This window comes from Beta vulgaris, chromosome 1, assembly GCF_026745355.1.
Source record: "Beta vulgaris subsp. vulgaris cultivar EL10 chromosome 1, EL10.2, whole genome shotgun sequence".
In the NCBI taxonomy this organism is placed as follows: domain Eukaryota; kingdom Viridiplantae; phylum Streptophyta; class Magnoliopsida; order Caryophyllales; family Amaranthaceae; genus Beta; species Beta vulgaris.
The window spans coordinates 60,948,852-60,969,105 of record NC_079202.1 but is presented as its reverse complement, the minus strand read 5'-3'; the positions used below and the strand labels follow the sequence as shown (position 1 = coordinate 60,969,105).

The window sequence follows — 20,254 nt, the reverse complement described above, 5'->3', positions numbered from 1 at the left end:
AATCAGAATAGTTAGAGAGAGGTAGGAAAGGTGGAAGTGATGAACAGAGAGAGAGGAGTGCGTGGTCGTCCGACCAAATGTATTGTGTCAGACGGTCTGACACAATACTTTCACTAATTTTTTTGCTCATTTCCGCACAAAAATCCTACCTCAAGACCCACTTTGCCTTTTCTTTTCTACCAAGGATATTAGTAACTTGCTTATGAATGGTTTGTATTCCCTCCGTTTCCTAAATATCTTCCCGAGAATATTTATAGTACACCTGGGTGTACGGTGTACCATGCTCATGGCACACCCAAGACTATTTTCTCCAAATGAGCAAATGAATAAATGAGCAAAATGAACAAATGAGCAAATGAGCAAATATTTTTACTCATTTAAGAAAATGAGCAAACACTTTTATTACAATATGAGCAAATGAACAAATGAGTAAATGAGCAAAATGCCCATATGAGCAAATTTAGTGTCAAATGAGCACTTGAAGTTCTAATTTATTATAAAAATACCCCTGGTTGTATCATGCTCATGGTACACCCGGGTGTACCATGAGTGAACTCGATCTTCCCTTTTTTCGTTTAAGTGCGTTTCCAAAAGATCTTCCCTCTTTTACTTTATTCCTTAATTGGAAATTTATTTTCCCTTTTTACCCTCTCATGTCCCTATCATATGGTCCACCATTACATTATTAATTCAATTTTACTCCATTTCCCTCTCCTACTTTAACCCCTTTTATTTGTTTATTTATCTTATACCATTTCTCTTTCCTACTTTACCCACCCATACCCCATACAACTTGATTGTCATTGGTATCTGTAGTAACAATAATAAGGAATATCTTGGATGTAGTACATTATAAGAAAAAAGTACCAAAATGTGCACACCCACTAATAGGCAATACATGATCATAATGATACCATAAAGATTCATCACAAGATGAAACAATCCCGAGGTTCCTTTAACTCAGAAGTTGGGCCAAATACATAAGCATTTATTCAACAACTGTAGAATAGAATTAAAAGCACGCCTTGGGTAAATATTGATTGAGCTTGGTGAAAGCGACTTATCTTATTGTATCCTTTTGAGTAATTAACTAGTTAATAGCTCTACAAAAATTATTAGAAGAAACAATTTAATTTTAATATAAAAGTAGACCCAATTACTAAATAGATTAAACTAGTCACCGAAAGAAATTAAACTAGTTACTATTGGACTAATTATCTTTTTGAAATTGGGCTTATTATTGCCTAATCTTAATCTAAAAGTAGGCGGTCTCTTACAAGATAAATCTTTAAATGTTTTATTGTATGTAAAATACATGGATAGAAATACCCTTAAGGAGAGCATCACGTGGCACCGTTCCTTGTTTAGGAACGCTTTTTAATATATTAGTATAGATATAGATATAGATAGATTAGGCTAGACTTCTTCAAGTGACGTCTGACCTTCAAAGTTTAAAGGATCTCATTACTAAATTGGTTAACGTGTGAGAGGTGCTAAATTATTTAAAATTGCTAATATCATAAGGTACATAAGATCTCCAAGTAGAACGTAATTTAATTTTTTAGATCAACTTTCAAACTCTAATCACCATCATACTATGTATGATCTAATGTTATAATATTTGTGGCCTTTTTTATGAGAGGCATCAAACTATCAATATTTGCAATCGGATCAAAGTTCATATAACTAAATATCTTCTCTAAATACGTAGTAAGATAAATTTCTTCTAGGCGGCCTTCGCATAGAGCCACTTATTTAGAGGCCAAGATATGATCCCATATGATGGCCACATACATATGTAGTACTATTACTATATACTCATACTACACCTATGACTAGAGGCAATAAATGTTCCAAATCTACCTTCATCAAGTGGAAACAAAATTATTGTGTAAGATATGATGGGGAAGCATTACCAACCTTTCCCCTATTGCAAAATGAATCATTAATTTAGTCACTTAATAATTGCTTGAATCGAATCATTTTTTGATAAAATTACCCAATAAGTCAATAATGAATGAAATCCTACTATCTTGCACCAACGACATACCTAATCCATCTACTATTTCAATGGAGTATTATAATTCATGACCTTTTTGCACCCACTAGTTTATCTCAAGTTTGTTGGAATATATTAATTTCAAAAGCTGTACACTATATCTATATCTTATTATCTTGGGTGTCATAATTTTATGTCGGCTAAACATTTTCCTTCTTCATCTTTCACGTGTTCATTTAAATATTTAGGCATCTTTTGTTTGCTTAAGGCTATAAGCCTACAAAATTCACACGTACATTGATGTTCCTATTTAGACTTTAGATAATACTTCTAGGAGAATAATAATCCTTCTGTCTCGTTTTAAAAGTAATAAAGAAATATTATTTTTGAGATATAAAATATTCTTTTGTTGTATTTAAAACGAAATAGAGGAAGTAAATATTTTTGTTTTAAATACCTTGTTCAATTGAGTGGTAATTTGGTTGAATATCATCAACTAATCTTATAAAAACGTAGTTACGAGAGCATTTAAGATTATTTTGAGAATTATACTTCTTTTTGTGACGGAAATATATTTTATGAACGGTGTGAAATTAGACGGCTAATTGGCTACCTATTGACACAATTTCTTATTTTGTGTCTTAAAAGATTCATCTTAATCCCCCTCCTCTAAAAAAAAATAGTAGTCAATTAATTAGAGTACCAAAATCTTTTACTTCTTTAATGGAAATGTTAGCTAAACAGATGGTCGTCTTATATGGTTTTAATTAACTCTCTAATAGTTATATGATTTTAATTTATGGTAAAAAGAAGATTTCTTTACTAGTTATGAGTAGGGATGTTCATTTTGGATATCCAAAAATTTCGGATCGAAAAAATGCAATCGGAATCGGATTCGAAAAATTTCGGATGTGATCAGATATCTGAAAATGAAATTTTGTAAAGAAAAAGTTCATAAATTAAGTTTCGTATCAGATCTTCGGCCTTGATAACAGATATTTTAAACCGGAAAAAATACGAAAAATTAGATCTGTATCTGATCTTAAATTTTTCGAATATCCATAAACTAAAAAATCAGATCGTATATTCGAAAAACCAAATATAATCGACCAGAGCGGATATTTATAAACACCCCTAATTACAAATCGAGGAATAGTACAGACTACTACTTCACTCCATACCTCCCCATAAAAATCGTATGTAGACAAGAATTGGCCCAAAGAGGCCCATTAAGAAAAGCACCTGGGGATATGGAAGATGGGTAATTTTTTGCAAAATTGGGGATTTTTGAGATTCTCCCTTTTCTCTCTCCTCTTTCCCAAAGCATGAACTCCTAAGTGAGAAAAGAGGGTATCAGAAATTTAAAAGAATCAAACCCAGAAAAAATATCAAATTTCTCAAATGTAATTTGCCAGATTTTTCTGCAAGTGGGTTTTGTGTGATCTAAAAATTTGGTGTTGAAAAAAGAACAAAAATAAAATAAAATGGATATTGATAACATAGAATGTGTATCAACCATTGATATGGATGAAGATGAGATAATTCATCATCATCATCATCAAAATCATCATCAATTTTCATCTTCAAAAGCTCCACATAACAACAATGGCGTCCTTAATTCCTCGATTCACCCAGCTACCAGTGTTCATGAGCTTCTTGAATGCCCTGTTTGTACAAATTCTATGTACCCTCCTATTCATCAGGTTTTTTCTTTTTCTTATTTTCTCTCTCCTCTGTTAAAGTACGCATTTTTATTTATTTTGATTTGTTTTCGTTTTTATCATGAAAATTTCTGTGTGGGTTTGTTTGAATTATTTTGAATTTGAATTGTGATCTACTTGCTCCATTTCATATTACTCGCTATACTTTTCAATTCACGGACTCCTATGTAATTTTCGGAGAAGAGAGATATAGAGAGTAAAAAGATAAGGGACCCATGTGAGAGGAGGATAGAGATAGAGAGAGTTTGTTGCCCAAGGAGGAAGTGTAGCAAGTAATGTGAGATGAAAAGTGTAGCGGAGTATTATGAAACGGAGGAAGTATATATGGTTTAGGAAATTCTCTTATATTGACGTTTTGAGGACAATTTATGGAACTATGATAGATAATGGACCTAGTTGGAAAGATTAGCTCCTAACTACTAGAATTCTGGTGGTTTCGACAGGAAACGATTAGCTCTTAATCTGAACTAAATTGTGTTTATCACTCAAAAGATTAGCTCTTAAGAATAACAAACAGTGGTGAAATTTTGCAGCTTGTAACTCTTAAAATTTTGATCTAAGGTTTCTGTAAATTCACTCGAATTGTCAAGAATAAAACACAAGTGTTTAAAGCATGAAATTTCTGAATGATGTTATTATGGAACGAAAATTACATATATATATATATAGTGCTAAGAAACCGAAAACAACTAGGAAAGTTAAACTAACCTACTTGGACTAGAACGCTCTGACACATATTAAACCATCTCCTAATCTAACTAGGACAAGTAAAATGTAAAACCCTTCCTAAGTGGGAAAGTAAAGCCTTGTAAGCAAAAACTTCTAATTACATGAAAATCCTACCCATTTCAAAAATCCTAAGTATTCCTAACAGAACTAGGATTACAACCAATACTTCTAAATTCTAATAGAACTGGGAGTACCTTAAAACTTGAATTTCTACTCAAAATGTCGAACTTCTTGCAAAGTAATACAACAATGGTTGTCATTCCATTCTAATCGATGACCTCCCGGAGATTTAACCCTCGTTGTTTCACGCTTGCTTAGAAGAACCTCTTGATCATCTAATTCAATTGGATTGCTTGTACTTAATCCCGTAGAAGATAGTCTCCCTTTCCTGTTCATTCAGTGGTACACTCCTGACATGTAAGGCTCTTCTCAACACCAATGCTCTCCCTTGCTTTTCTTCTTCACGTTTAGGGTGGCACAACTCCTCTTCTTCTTCGCCTACTTTTCATGCTATTGAGACCTACAACTCTATCATTAGTATGATATTTTTCGCTTTGGGCCTAGCCTCCAAGTTTGGGATCTTTTTCAAAAGACCTCATACTAATGTATTTGGTGAACTCTTATAAAATGGGTAACTCCTTTCCAATGTGCGACTTGGGATGTACTCCCATCACAATCTCCTCTATGTCTCTCATGGTAAGCATTCGAGGAGTATGACATGTAGCCTTGTAATGTCTATATGCTTGACACTTAAAGCACTTGACTTTATCGATCTCCTTCGCTCCTATCTTATCCTATCCTTTAAATTTCTCCTTTTTACTATTGCCATCCTTCTTCACCTCCTTGTTTAGAGTACTAGTAGATGTGTTCAATTTAATGGTTGAAAAAGGTTTAGTAAACGGTTTATTATCTCGAGGTTTCTTATGTTTTTCTACCTTTAAAGCCATCTTGCATGCTTCATCAAAAGAGAGGTATGGTTGAAGTTCAGCTTTGCCAGTGATTTCTTGGTCCAAAGCCGAGCCACTTTTTGGTTCTCCCTTTCTTCTACTTCGCATGCTATTGTGAGCAATTCTCGAATGCACTTATCTAATCTTGCACCTTAGAGTACCCCTGCTTAAAAGTTGCAAACTTTATGTACCGCTCTTGTTGATAAGTGGTAGGAACAAAATGTTTTGGAGTTCACTCTTCAATCCCTCCCAATTCTGTATCTATTTCCCCACTCTTGAATTCTTTCTCTTAAGGCCCTTATACCAAATTGGAGCATTCTTTGTAAGCTTAAGCACAACAATTTTGAGTCTTTTCTCCTGTGGAGTCTCCTCATATACAAAGAATCTTGCTGTGGATCTCTCCCTCTCCAAATAAGCCTCCGCCACATCTAGCTTACCATTAAAGTCGGGTATTTCTATCTTCATCCCTCTATCATCGTTGTTAGGTACTCTTGGTTCATCATTCTTTTTCTTGGATACTTCTAGACTAATCTAAGTGATCATATGTTTCAAGGTTTCATTTTGTTTCGCCAAAGCTTCAAGCATTAGATCCCTTATTCTATCGGCTTACATTGTCTCCCATAATAGCGTCAGATTTCTCATGCTACTATGCTTTGACAAAACTTTGTAGGAAGGTAGCCTGGATGTATATATTTTCTAACGCAATAGAAATCACTGGAAAAATCCTTCACACGTGCCCTCACGCTCCCCTTGAACCACACTGGTTTGGTATTAAACTTGATCTATATGGCTCCGAAAGTGCTTAAACTCACGTTTCTAGAACAATTTATGGAACTATGATAGATAATGGACCTAGCTGGAAAGATTAGCTCCTAACTACTAGAAATTCGGTGTTTTTGAAAGGAAAAGGTTAGCTCTTAACCTAAACTAGATTTTGTTTATCACTCAAAAGATTAGCTCTCGAGAACAACAAATGAAGGTGAGATTTCGCAGCTTAGCACTCTCGAAGTTTCGGTCTAAGGTTTCTCTCAGTCCACTCCAATTGTCAAGAGTAGAACACAAGTGTTTAAAGCATAAATTTCTGAATAATATTATCGAGGAATGAAAATTACATATATATAGTGCTAAGAAACCGAAAACAACTAGGAAAGCTAACTAACCTTGTTCAACTAGGAAAGAAAATAAAACTAACAAACTAATACTTATCTTCTCTAACAAACCGGTCCTTATCTTTAACACAAGATCAAAACTACCTTGCTTGTAAGACAAGCAAAACACGTAACACTTATTAAACCAACTCCTAATCTAACTAGGACAATTCCTAAATGCTTAAAACAAGTAAAACCCTTGGAAAGCGACATCTTCTAAGCAAAAACTTCTAATTACATGAACTTCTACCACTTCTATACATACTAACACAACTAGGATTACAACCAATACTCCTAACAGAACTAGGAGTACCTTACAACTTAAATTTCTACCAAAATGTCGAACTTTTAGTAAAGTAATACAATAATGGCCGTTATCCCATTCTAATCCATGATTTTCTAAAGATCAAACTCCCATTGTTTCATGCTTGCTTAGAAGGACCTCTTGATCATCTAATTCAAATGGATTGCTTTTATTTGCTTCTGGATCAAATTGCTCTTATTTTTAGTTATTGATTTGTAGGGTTTTTGAGTCTATGTATTCTGGAGGATCTACTTATGGGAATTTACCAATTTATTTTGTTACATTTTTGAAATTTTATTGTGTTGTTCACTTTAATTTAGCAGGATGTCAAGCTTTTAGGGAAATGCTAAAGTGGTAGTAGTTTATTATGTCATTCGATTTGGATTTATGACTCAATTGTCAAGTTTCTATTCTTGTTTGATGAAGAAAATGGATACAAAGATAGGGATAAGGTGTGAAATTCGGGTTTATGTGAGTTAGGGTTTTATTGCCTATTGGGATATAACTGTTTTTTTTTGTTAATTCTTTATATTTATGAAATAGTCACTCTACAGGTATCGATTGATTAGTGTCTTAGAGGTAAGCTGATCACTGAATTCCTAGAGCAGAGGGATTAAATTCGTACCATTTTATGATACTGCTTTCTTTTTTGGTGTTTGCACTTTTGGTGCAGTATTAATGATGGCAATGATATATGTTGTTTAAACTGAATTATTGGGTTTAAAGTGGTCGAGTAATGAGGAAAATGGAGTATCATAAGAATTAGTGGTATGGTGAAAAAAGAGAGACTAGGGGCGAAAATTTACCAATGTTCTTCTTGTATAGTTGCTACACTTGCCGCCCCTGTATAGCCATGATATGGTAGTTTTCTAGGATTGATATAATGAGGTCTAGTATGTTTTGAAGAGCACGACCTGAATGGTATTTGTAAAGCTCTGGAGTTGGTATAGAAGTTTTGAATGCATTGGGTTTCGAATGGCTGATTGTAGATAAGCTCATAGCTGAAACTTAAGTTCAGGTGCAATTCTTTAAGAAAAGTGAAGACATGTTAGCCATTGTACGTTTGCAGAGCAGGTAGGGTGTTTAATTGTGTAATGTGTATATATTGGATGTGTGGAGGAACCACTGTCTTGGTCATTAATTTTGGAATCTGGAGGAAGCCATTTTTTCTAATCGTACTGTTCTTGATTTGAATTTGTACGACCAAGCTATACTGCTATAGTCTCTTCGATCCCCTACTGGCTTTGTGCTAAGAATATGCTATAGGCATGTCTGTTGGTTTATTCTGTTCCGTTTAAACTTACATGTGGTAATTCTGTGAGCTGGAACCTTGATTTCTTGGGTTTTCATCCATTATCCCCCCATACCCCCCAGTCAAAAGGGGAAGAATAGTACACGTATTGGTCTCATGCGATTCTCCATATATGACAGTTTGCTTCCATCATTCTGTGACCATCAGTCTGTTCTTACTTTGCTTAAATCATTAAGGTAGTTTTGTTCTATCTGCCTTAGTGATGTTTTTCTTCTGAATCTTTATCATTCAAGAAGATACTGAATCTGAATTTTTCTACAAATGATGACATCTGCAGTGCCGAAATGGGCATACACTTTGTTCCACCTGTAAAACACGTGTGCAAAATCGATGCCCTACCTGCCGTCAAGAACTTGGGGATATAAGATGTCTAGCATTGGAAAAAGTTGCTGAATCACTTGAGCTTCCTTGCAAATACTACACCCTTGGTTGCCCAGAGATCTTCCCCTACTACAGCAAACTTAAACATGAAGCCCTATGTAACTTCAGGCCATACAACTGTCCATATGCTGGATCAGAATGTTCTGCTACTGGGGATATACCTTCTCTCGTGGCTCATTTGAGGGATGACCACAAAGTTGACATGCATTCTGGATGTACATTCAATCATCGTTACGTGAAGTCTAATCCACGTGAGGTGGAAAATGCTACATGGATGCTGACTGTAAGTATTTACCCTCAATCTTTCATACATCAGCAACGTATATACTGAATACTGACATGAGCATCACCATCTTAGGTTGTCAACTTAACACCCTTATCTGGGTAGATTTACTGTTTCTTTTGTACTAGTTTAAGAAAAGGCAAAATCATTTCTTCGCTCTTGGGTGGTTTCTTAGTTTTTACTTTTTCGTGGTCTTTAAAGGATGGGGGTCGAACACGAAAAAGTGGAGGATGACCTTTTTGATAGTGGTATATTATTGTTTTGGAAATATGAATTGGCATTGCTTAAAAAGCTTTCGCATATATGGTTTAGCTTTGTCATTTGCTGACGACAAGGCGATTCATGTTGCTTACCTTTTGATACTGGAAATGTTTTAGCTAGCTGTGAACTCTTTGAGTGTAATGAGACCATGGTTCAATATCTTTCTTCATTAGCTCATTCCTAGTCTTTGAATCCCATTATAAGTTAAGGGGGATAATTTGATAGACATCTGTTGGTGTTATAGTTCATACCAATGACATTATTCTTTATATCCACTGTAAGGTAGAATTTTTTTGGGAACTCGTCGGTAACATCGGCTAAGTGCTTCCATGTCGAGGATTCTACTTTCACACTGGCTTCATGATGTTGTTTGGGTCAAAAGAGGGGAGCGCACTAGTGTGAGTTATGTTCTGCTGCTGCCAATTTATTAGCATATCAATCCACACTGCTTGCTTAAGCATTTTGGTTTGTTGCTCAAACAACAATAATAAAACAACCTGACATGGATATGAGAGAGACGCAGAGTATTAGATTAGATGATAATTGATGGATGTTGTTACTTTCTAGCCATTACCTCAAAGCCTTCTTCTGCATTCTTGTTCTTTATCCTTTTCCTTTTCTTTCTTAAGGTAGGCGAAATGGTTAGGGTTTGGAGGTGTTGTGCTATTCCATTTTTAAAATTGTCCTTGCTATGCTTCACTTATCTCATCTTCATTCTCATCAAATCATCTTTTACAGTAACAAAGTAACCGAAGGCCAAAACCCTATCCTTTATTTGAAAGAGAGGGAAAATGGGGAAAAAAAGGAATGTGTTTTAGCATGTTTTCCTTTTTAACTTTTAAGTGTAGAATTTTTCAGTATGTGCCTAGAATTTCATATGCTTTTGAGTATAATCTGGCATTTAGCTCAAGTTTTTACCCATTAGTCTAGTAGAGGCATTTTTATAACTTAAATTCTTTGTGGGGCCACAACTTACCTGTCTCTTGTCTAGCTAGCTAAAATTTAGCTGAATAATGTTTATCTATACAGAACTTACAAAGGTTAATATTCAATTTGCCTTGTGCACAGTGCAAATGACATATTTGTCTCTTCCCTTTCTTAGGTTTTCCACTGTTTTGGTCAGTATTTCTGCCTCCATTTTGAAGCATTTCAACTTGGAATGGCTCCTGTATATATGGCTTTCCTTCGGTTCATGGGTGACGAGATGGACGCTAGGAACTATAGCTACAGCCTTGAGGTCGGAGGCTATGGCCGTAAACTCACATGGGAAGGAACCCCTAGAAGTGTTAGAGACAGTCATAGGAAAGTTAGGGACAGCCACGATGGTCTTATAATACAGCGAAACATGGCACTCTTCTTTTCTGGAGGAGACCGCAAGGAACTGAAGTTACGGGTCACTGGACGCATATGGAAGGAGCAACAGAACCCTGATGGCGGAGCCTGCATTCCTAATCTGTGCAGCTGATAGTTGGTTTATCTCATTCCTTCTGACCTCCTGCCTTCTCTCTTCACTCTTCTCTTTGGGATTGTAATTCAGTTAACCAAGTATATAAACGGGGTCATGTACAATTATTACTGATATGGGATGCGTGGATGATAGATGTAGTTATGTAGTCACTTTTCAAGATTGTTTAACCAATTCGCTTAATAATTTTTACTGCTTTTATCTCTTCAGACATGTTTGCTCATGTTGCTTCTTATTGCTCGCCTAAACATGTCACTTGTGGCTTGTTCATAAGGGACTATAGAGAAAATAGAGCAAGATTAGGAATCTTTTTAATTAGAGCAAAATTTGAAAATCTTTGACCAAATATTCTCATTTTTATATATAGAAAAACATATAATGTGGAATTTTGTTAGATTCGACTCAATGTGTAGTTTCATAATATCAACTTTTTATATAGTTTATTAATAAGGAATTGAAGATATCGAAAGTCAAATGTTTATCTTGAAGACTGTGTAAATAGAAACAAGTATAATTGGCAATTTGACCTTCTGTAGGAGGATAGTTTCGCTATCTCTTTGGCTCAATTGTTCAACGTCCTATAGATAATGTATTTCGGGGTAAAAAACCCTAGCCTCCCTCTTTCTTTTTTCTCTCTAAAACCCTCGCCTCCCCTACTTCTTCTTCATCAGTTAGGGGCTGCCATGGATGATTTCATCCATGGTAAGCCCCCTTTTTCCTTTTATTTTCAGTTTTTAGTTTATTTTCTTGTTTTGTTGAATAAATCAGTATCTCTTTATGAGATTTCTTCAAACCCTGTTATGGGATTTTTAGTCTTTGTTGTGGAGATCTCCTTCTCCTCTATGGGAGTTGTGAGTGTGGTTGTTTTGTTTTTAGGTATGAGAAATTGTTCTTGTTGGTTGAAGTTCAAAACTCAACATGAAGGTATTGGAATCTCGGATGCGGTTAACATGGCTCGATCAAGAAGGCTCTTCCCAAACTATGTCAGAATGATAGACTTCCTCATCAATAGCTGTTTGATTCAACAAATACAAGGGGGCTGCGCTGTATTGCTCGATCTGGTTCATTATAGTTTCTTCGAAGACGAATTTGATTTAACCTTGTTTAATTGTATCTTGTTTTTCTTTAATATCTATTGTAGATGCCGTTTGGCTTTCAATTAATGAAATTTCTCTTTCAAAAAAAAAAAAAAAAAAAAAAAATGTATTTCGGGGTAATCTTTTTCATCTTTTAATATTCTCAAGCTTTGTTGAACTTCCTTGTTATACAAGATTGTCTTACCAAATTACAAATGTTGGCTATTTTACTTGTAATTTTAAAACTTTTTGACTAATAAAAACGATTAGATCAGATAAGAATATATGTTTTTTCATATATTTATATCATTTTTGAAAATATCAAATTAGACTAAACTAAATATTTAAAATGATCAAATTAGTTCATACCAAAGAGATTCTAATTAGATAAGACCGAATATTAGAATAAATTAAGCTCACAAAAATATAAAATATTATCTTTTGTTTTCTTTGAAAACATGTATTCTATTCGTAATAAAAAGAATGCAACAATTAAATATTGTATATCTTTCAGATAATATCGAATTGTTGTATTTTTTTTTTTAATTAAGCGACTAAGTGGATTGATGTAGATTTGGGTGGCACCCCATATTGACACTTGACAGTACATTTCTTCAACCACCCGCCAAACTGATCTGGGGATTTATCCAGGGTTTAAGCGTTATTCTTTCTCCTCATTTATCTCCATGTAAAAGCTTCAAACTTTGTCTTTCAATGGAGATTCTTAGCTCCTCATTTCTACCAAATCCCAATTTTTTCTCCTCTATCTCATTTCTCTCTCCTACAACAACTTCACTCGCAACTCTTAGCAAGAAAACCCCTTATAAATTCCGCAAAACCCACCTGAAATCCTCCCCAAATCCGCCATTTTTGACAAACTCACCACTTCAAAACAACAAAATTTCTCATATTAATGCTCGTTTTGGTCGACCCACAAAGCGACGAAACTCACTGCGGAAGAAGCTCAGAGAAAGTGACTCACAGGTGCGTGAATATCCCCAAAAAGTTATTGACCCAGTTCATCATTTTGTTGATAATCAAGTTAATGATTCAAATTTAGGTAGTAATAATTTGGAAATTGAAAGTGTGAAAATTGGTAGTTCCCAAATTGATTCAGTTAGCAATAATTTGGAGAAATCTAGACAATTTGGGGAATCTGTTTTGTGGGATAAATTAGAGGGTTGGGTTGAGCAGTATAAGAAAGATATTGAGTTTTGGGGAATTGGGTCTAAAACAATTTTTACTGTTTTTCAAGATTCTGATGGTAATGTTGAGCGAGTTTTGGTGGATGAGGATGAGATAATGAGGAGGAGTGGAGTAGAACCGTTGTATTATAGGGAGGAGAGCGAATTCGAGGTTTTTGATGAGGTGAATTTGAGGCTTTCTCATGCCAAGTTTTTAGCTAGAGAGTTAGAGAGTGGAAAGAATGTAATTCCAAAGAATAGTTCTGTTACTAAATTTGTGGTTTCTGGGGAGAAATCAGGTTTTGTTAGTAGAATCAGGAGTGTATTTGTCCCGCGAACTTCACTGTCAAAGGTGTCAAAGGTTGGCATTGCTGTAGTTTGCGGGTTTGTCTTTGTTTGGGTGATCAAGAAGCTGTTTACGGTGGGTGGGGAGGAGACGGAGAGGACGAGTTTTGAGAAGGAAATGTTGAGGAGAAAGATAAAGTCAAGAATGGAGAAAGAGAAATTGCGAAAAGGTACTGTTGAAGTCATGGAAGAGCCAGCTGACCCACCTATTGTGATCACTGAAAGGCCACTTATTGATAAGGAGGTGGTCTTGAACAGCATTAGGGAAGCAAAAGGGTTAAATAACAGTCTGGTGGTGTTGGATGCTGGCGGCACTCGGGAGACTGCTTCTGTGGACATGGACACCAAGATTCATGAGATTCAAATGATGGCTAGACATGCACGGAAGATAGAGAGAGGAGAAGAATCTCCAAGTGAGGGTGGTGGAGTGGATGAACAAATTCCAAATGAGATGCAGTCGGTGGAGAAAGACACGGTTGAAGGACATGAGGAGTTGATGATTGATGAATCGGAGAAACAAGCTTCAAATGCATTGCCCTCCATAGTTGAAATAGCAAATGCTGCAGAAGAACATGCTGGAGTTGACATGGATTTCATGAATAACCTTTTAAGTGAACAATCTGCTGAAACAAGGGTTTTTAATGGCATAAAAAAGCGAAGCGGGGATGCTGAATTCACCAGTGAAAAGGATTCTGAGGGGAATGAGGATGTGGAATCTTCTAGTATATCAAACGGGAGGGTTATAGATGATAACAAAAGCCATATAGATAGTTGTATTCAGAGCCATGATAGCTCTAGCTCATCAAACTTGACTGAAGGGATCCAGTCTTTGAATTTGAGGAGCCAACTGAACTCATTAAAGAAAGCACCTTTAAGAAGGAAGCCAAAAATCATACGCTCAGTAAAAGAAGCAAGGGAGTATCTCCTGCAAAAACAAGATCAACAATCTCAAGTTGGTGATATTCCTACCACTGCTGCTGTGAAAGATGAGGAAATGGACAGCTATTTCCGGCAGAGATCAGGAGAGGATGGCAAAGCACCAGAGTCTTTTGATGTAGACAGGATAGTGGATCCTGTCTCTGCTCCAAAAGCTTTTGATTTTTATGCTGAAAAACGAAATGAACTTTCGGCGACTAGTACTAATGGATTTCAAAATGAAACAGAGAGTGGATTGAAGAAGATCAGAACTTCTGATCGACCAACTGCTGAAAACTCAGATGTTGATACTGCACTACACTTGGGTAAAACAATGAAAACTAGTGACATGTTAAATCCCAATGATTCACGTCAAAGATCGGACCACATTCCTGGTGAAAAAGATTCTTGTGGTGCTAGTCAGGAAGTTCCCCTCTTGGCTGAACAAAGCTCAGAAGAAGTCGATAAATTGTACGAAAGGCCCAAACCTAGTGATTTGAGTGAAATATCAGACCTTGCGTCTGGCAAAAATGCATCTCATGTTGCCAGTAAATCTACTGAAGAATCAGGAGTCCTTCATGAAAATGTTGTTCATGACGCCAATCTGCAGAACAAGGTGTATCTCTCTAATGACGGTATCAACGGAACTGTCAATCTTACTGAATTTTATGAGACATTTATCCCTGGGGTTGTTGGAAGGGATCTAAATGGCTCTGCGTCAGTGGAATATGCATCTGAACCATTAGAAATAAAAGATGAAGATAAGTACAGGAAGAATCATGTCGAAAGTAAATTTTCAACTGCCGAAACTTTCCAAGATTCAGAAAGTAGTGTAGATGACAGGGAGGGAGAGTTGCTTGCTGACAAAGAGAAGTGGCTGGAGAAGAATTTTCATGAAGTTGAGCCCATTGTGAACAAAATAGGGAGTGGATTCAGGAATAATTACAATGTCGCAAGAGAGAAGATAAAGGAGTTGGATGCAGGGTTGGACTTGATGACACTTAGGTCTATTAAGGATAGCACAGAACTTGAGTGGATGCAGGATGATAAACTTAGAGATATTGTTTTTAGAGTTCGAGACAATGAGTTGGCTGGCCGGGATCCTTTCCATTCTATGAATCCCGAAGATAAAGCTGCATTCTTGAAGGGCCTTGAAAGTAAAGTTGAAAAGGAGAATCAGAAGTTATCAATACTGCATGAATGGATCCATTCAAACATTGAAAATGTTGATTATGGAGCAGGTATTGTGTTTCTCAAACCCAAAGTTATCATGTATCCTTTTCCATGGCAAAATTTATACTTTGCCTATTCTAGTAGCTTACATCAATGGTCTGTGAACATTGTCATCTGCTCAACCTTGTTTGTCATTCTTTATCAGATTTCCGATAGTATGGATAACTACATCCTAATTCCTAAGTGGCGAGTATTAATTACTTATGCCATTTGAATTGCTATCTCTTAACTCTTAAGTATGAAATTTGAATAAGACACACATTAACATTTTCACAATTGCTGCAGATGGTATCAGCATATATGATCCACCAGAAAAAGTCATACCCCGATGGAAAGGTCCACCACTGGATGATATCGCTGAGTTTCTGAACAACAGCAAAGATCAACAGGTAGCAGAATCTCTTCAAAAGGTGAAAGATACTATAAAACATGATAATTTTGAGGCATCCCAAGAAGCCTCTATCTCAAAGTCAACATCTAAAAGAAAGGTTGCTAAAGTTTCAAAGACTGTAATAGAGGCAAGCGATGGTTCAATTAAACCTGGCAAGAAGTCTGGGAAAGAATTCTGGCAGCACACAAAGAAATGGTCTCGTGGGTTCGTGGAATCTTATAATGCGGAAACTGATCCTGAAGTGAAATCCACCATGAAGGATATAGGGAAGGATTTGGATAGGTGGATTACTGAAGAAGAGATACAAGATGCAGCTGATTTAATGGACAAAGTTCCTCAAAAGGGCAAGGAGTTCATAGAGAAGAAACTAAGCAAGGTAAAGAGAGAAATGGAGTTGTTTGGGCCGCAAGCTGTAGTAAGCAAGTATCGTGAATATGCTGAAGATAAGGAAGAGGATTATTTGTGGTGGCTAGATCTTCCACATTTGCTGGTATACTGCTTTACTCCTCTCCATTCATCACACCTTTGATCTTGCAAGTCAAAAATTGTACTTCCTCCATTCTGAAATAAGTGAAACACTTCTCTCAAAAAACTCTCACATAAAAGTGAGAAGTGTTTCACTTATTTCAGAGCGGAGGAAGTATATGATTAGTGTGAAATATGATGATAGTTAAAGTTAACAAAGTTGTGTTTGGCTGCATTTTACATCTGATAATGTCAGAAAATAAGCTGAAGAATTTTGTGACTTAGATGTTCAGCATGCTTGCATCTTATATCCTTCTGAGAAATCAATTAATTTGATCTTGCAGTGCATTGAAATGTATAATTATGAAGGCGAAGAGCAAAAGGTTGGATTTTATTCATTAGAAATGGCCGGAGATCTTGAGATTGAACCAAAGCCACAGCATGTGATTGCCTTTGAAGACCCTGGTGATTCCAAGAACTTTTGTTATATTATGCAGTCTCATTTGGAAATGCTTGGCAAGGGAAAAGCATTCATTGTTCCACAGCCTCCCAAAGTACGTACTATGTTTCTCATCACTTCTTCTCTAGAGAAGAGTTTGGTTGGTTGGAAAAACATTATCTTGGAGAAGTGGTTTACCATCTTCATTCGTTTGGTTTATATCTTTTCCTATCTATTCCTCACCTTACTCTTTCTCTTCTCCCATCGAGTCCTCTCTCCTCCCCTCCGGTTTTTTTTTTTCCTCTTTAACTTTTCTTGTAAAAACCAAACACAGTTAAACTAATTTGTAATCTTGTTTTACCTTGGAAATTTTGTCATGGAAAGTCGTTTTTTTAATTGAAAATTATGTCCGTCAAGCTTATGTTTCTTCAAAGCCTTATTTACAGGTGCTCTGTCTGTGTTTTTTTTTCTCAAGGGGTGTACATGATATCTTAGCTGTTTACATACTGGTACTGAACCTTCACAACTTTTGCAGGATGTTTTTTGGCAAGCTAAAGCAAATGGTTTCGGTGTCACTGTCATTAGGAAAGGGGAGTTAAAGCTCAATGTGGATCAACTACTTGAAGAGGTAGAGGAATTGATCACCGAGATAGGAAGCAAGATGTACCATGATAAGATCATGCGGGAGCGCTCTGTTGATATAAACTCTTTGATGAAGGGGGTATTTGGTGTTAGTCCCCCCTCCAAGAGGTAACAGTAACATGCACATCTCCTTGAAATCAATTTGTGTGCTTATCAACAAATGAGAATTCACCTTGAAGAGTGGTTTATATGCTGCATTGTGTTAACTGAGGAATTATCTGATTTCAGAAGAAGAAAGAAACGAGCACTGAAGAGACCGAGCAAATCATGAATATTGAGCTCAGAAGTTTTTGTTGCATGAAATTTGTTAATTTGTTCAGGTATCACCATTTCTACCCTGTTGTTGATTTGCTTCTTCTCACAAGTACATTAAAAGTTAACAAAAGAAAAGGCTAAACAAATTACTTGTTCTACACCAAACAAAGAGGAGGAATTGGTGTAGAGCTTGTCTCCTCACATGTTTGGTGGAGAATAATTTTCCAAATATCCATACTCAGGAAAAAAATAATCAGTTCTCCCTTTAAACTGATGTGAGTGATGTCACAGTTACAAGTTAATCAGTTCTCTCTACTTTGATCTCTTTTTCATCTCTTCTATTGTTCCGTCTCCTTTTTCTTGAAAGATATTTTTTCAGGCGGGATTTCGAGTAACATATATAGTTGGTGGTCATCTGGTTGAGCTTGAGAAGCATCACTCCTGATGAAGTTGTAATATGCCAGGATTTCCGATTCTCCAAAAGTACCAAAAAGTTGCTTAATTGACCCATAGAAGTAGAACCTCTTACAGAAAATCTGACTTATATCTAAGTAGTCGGAAACTAAGTAAGCAACTTCCTTCATTTTATGGAATATAAACAAAGCAAAAAAAAAAACCTCGTGTTCTTCGTATGTTGTTAATGAGATCTATGGCTGTGTTGAACTGGCGGTTTCATCTTCGAGTTTTTGTTATAGGGATTCATAGGAAGAGCAAAACTATTCCAGTTCTAAGTTGTAACACCATCTTTGTCTACTCATATAATTTGCAGGGCAGGTGAAGAACACATTGAAGTTTTTCCCAAACCAGGAGGCCTCTCCATAAATATACAATATTTCAAGATCTAATGAAATGTAACACTTACATACATGCTACTAGTATAATGTACCTTCCATATTAATAGCTGAAGATCTCCCATCAAATTAATCAAGCTCGAATTATTGACTTGTATCATGTATTCATGTGAGTAATTTTTCCTTAATTGTATAGATAGAAAAATTACTACCTTCGTTTCATATTATTTGCAACTATTAGACATTTTCTGCTGATACTTTGTGTCAAATCGTTGCAAATAATATAAAACCGAGGTAGTAAATGCAATCATGTAGTTTTTTATATGAATTTCTGGAAATACCATTCCATTTTTGTCGAATATCAATCAACCATATATGAAATCAATATCTCATAATTCATCAAATCTTACAAACACTTCATCATTGTCTATTACAAATTCGTTACGGAACTTAGTTCCCAACAACAGAAGAAGTTGCACCTAAAAAGTAAATCTCCTATATTACAAAAAGAAAAAAATCAGATCATCCTAAAATTACAACACACAAAAACAAAAGAAATCTCTTTTTATACAATTGCTAATAATTGGATGTCATCTAACTTAGTTGGTAACGTCTCAATGGAAGATATACCCAAAGACTTGAGATCGAATCCCGTCGAAAAAGGAATGAGAATGAGTTAGATCAGCAATTATAGCCAAGAACAGAACCATCAGAGATTTGAATAGTAACTCTACACTGAGCTCCTTTTTCCACATGATGTGCAAAAACCTTCAACACTTTCACACTTCCAACCAATTTCATCTTCGTTTCGAGCTCGATCGTGGGACCGGGCCCAGAACCGGGCCCAACAGGGGGCCCGCCGGCGAGCCCAACATCAGGAGGGAGTGGGAAAGATTTGACATCGAAGGTGGCAGACAAAAATTGAGTTCTGCCGGCGGCGATTCTACCGGCGGGAATATACATGAAGCCGAGGGGGCCGGCGGAGGAGGAGAAGAGATGGAGGGAGCTGTCGTAGTGAGAGAAATCGTATCGGTTCGGGTTCCGTACCGCTACGTATTGGAAGAAGGTGAAGTTGGCAGTGCCATTGAGGAGAGAGAATGATGGGAATTTCATTGAGTGGACGGAGATTTGGGGGTTTTGTGGGCGGAATAGTATGTAGCAAGTGATGATAGCGGCAATTGTTAGGAAAATTAAGAAAGAGGTGGCTAAAAAACAGGATGCTAAAGTTGGGGTGGATTTTTTGGGTCTTGGGTGTTGGTAGTTGTAAGGGTATTGTGGGTATTGTAATTGTGGTGGTGGCTCTTGTGGTGGTAATTGTTGTGGTTGTGGTGGTCGAGACGGCGGTTGTTGTTGTGGAGGTGGTGGGAGTGGTTGTCGTGGCCGAGGCGATGGTTGTGGTGGTGGTGGATGTGATTGCGGTTGTCGTGGTGGTGGTTGAAACACTGGTGGTGGGCGTGGTGGTGGTGGAGGGCACATTTGGGTGATGGAAAGTGGAGTGAAGAGGGGAAGTGAGAGTGGGAAAAAAAAGGAATGAGAGAGGAAAGTGAGAGGGAAAGTAGAAGTTATGTTGGTTTTTGTTACTTGGTCTATAGGACACTTTAGTCTTTAGGACACTAGTTGTGTCACTTTATTTTATTTTATTTTATTTTATTTTATTTTATTTTATTTTGTTTTAGCAAAGTGCTAACAACAAGGTAGCTAGAGTCAGGAGGATAGGGGGCCACATGGTGAATGATGAGGATTAAGTTTGATGAAAATGATGGACACGTGGCATAATTATATGTGTTGGGGGTGGGAAACATGTCATGTTACTTTTTTTGCTCTTTACTCTGGGTGTGAAATTTCCCAGCCTATATGTTTGACACTTACTTGGAGGATAAAATTGGTGCAATTCATAGGCCACTTTTTTACCGCCTATAAAATCACTATAGTCTATAGTCTATAGCCTATAGGTCGCATAGTATTTTT

At 36.4% G+C, this 20,254-nt stretch overlaps 3 protein-coding genes across 4 annotated transcripts; 2 read left to right on the top strand and 1 right to left on the bottom strand.

Moving 5' to 3' along the window:
• Positions 1–3,206: 3,206 nt before the first annotated feature.
• Positions 3,207–10,759, top strand: LOC104883189 (E3 ubiquitin-protein ligase SINAT5). The gene is made up of 3 exons (XM_010667696.3): positions 3,207–3,702; positions 8,438–8,824; positions 10,188–10,759. Exons 1-3 carry the CDS (start codon positions 3,484–3,486, stop codon positions 10,548–10,550), a joined length of 969 nt encoding a protein of 322 aa, XP_010665998.1. The 5' UTR covers positions 3,207–3,483; the 3' UTR covers positions 10,551–10,759.
• Positions 10,760–12,185: 1,426 nt separating this feature from the next.
• LOC104883269 (hypothetical protein) lies at positions 12,186–18,446 on the top strand. Of its 2 annotated transcripts, none has more exons than XM_010667784.4 (6): positions 12,186–15,311; positions 15,589–16,184; positions 16,504–16,713; positions 17,134–17,348; positions 17,469–17,560; positions 18,265–18,446. In XM_010667784.4, the coding sequence occupies exons 1-5, from the start codon at positions 12,341–12,343 to the stop codon at positions 17,509–17,511; spliced, it is 4,035 nt and encodes a 1,344-aa protein (XP_010666086.2). In that variant the 5' UTR covers positions 12,186–12,340; the 3' UTR covers positions 17,512–17,560; positions 18,265–18,446. The 2 variants fall into 2 exon arrangements, with proteins under 2 accessions (XP_010666086.2, XP_010666144.2); XM_010667842.4 differs by lacking the exon at positions 18,265–18,446 and adding an exon at positions 17,875–18,186.
• A 214-nt stretch (positions 18,447–18,660) lies between these two features.
• On the bottom strand, positions 18,661–20,238 carry LOC104883387 (uncharacterized). Its single transcript, XM_010667934.4, has one exon. It carries the CDS (start codon positions 19,760–19,762, stop codon positions 18,968–18,970), a length of 795 nt encoding a protein of 264 aa, XP_010666236.1. The 5' UTR covers positions 19,763–20,238; the 3' UTR covers positions 18,661–18,967.
• Positions 20,239–20,254: the final 16 nt, after the last annotated feature.

Coding starts and splice junctions, on each gene's coding strand:
- LOC104883387 (XM_010667934.4), bottom strand. CDS start 19,762: ATGTGCCCTCCACCACCACCACGCCCACCACCAGTGTTTCAACCACCA.
- LOC104883189 (XM_010667696.3), top strand. CDS start 3,484: ATGGATATTGATAACATAGAATGTGTATCAACCATTGATATGGATGAA. Junction 3,703..8,437: donor TGTACCCTCCTATTCATCAG/GTTTTTTCTTTT, acceptor TGACATCTGCAG/TGCCGAAATGGGCATACACT. Junction 8,825..10,187: donor ATGCTACATGGATGCTGACT/GTAAGTATTTAC, acceptor TCCCTTTCTTAG/GTTTTCCACTGTTTTGGTCA.
- LOC104883269 (XM_010667784.4), top strand. CDS start 12,341: ATGGAGATTCTTAGCTCCTCATTTCTACCAAATCCCAATTTTTTCTCC. Junction 15,312..15,588: donor AAATGTTGATTATGGAGCAG/GTATTGTGTTTC, acceptor CAATTGCTGCAG/ATGGTATCAGCATATATGAT. Junction 16,714..17,133: donor TTGTTCCACAGCCTCCCAAA/GTACGTACTATG, acceptor CAACTTTTGCAG/GATGTTTTTTGGCAAGCTAA.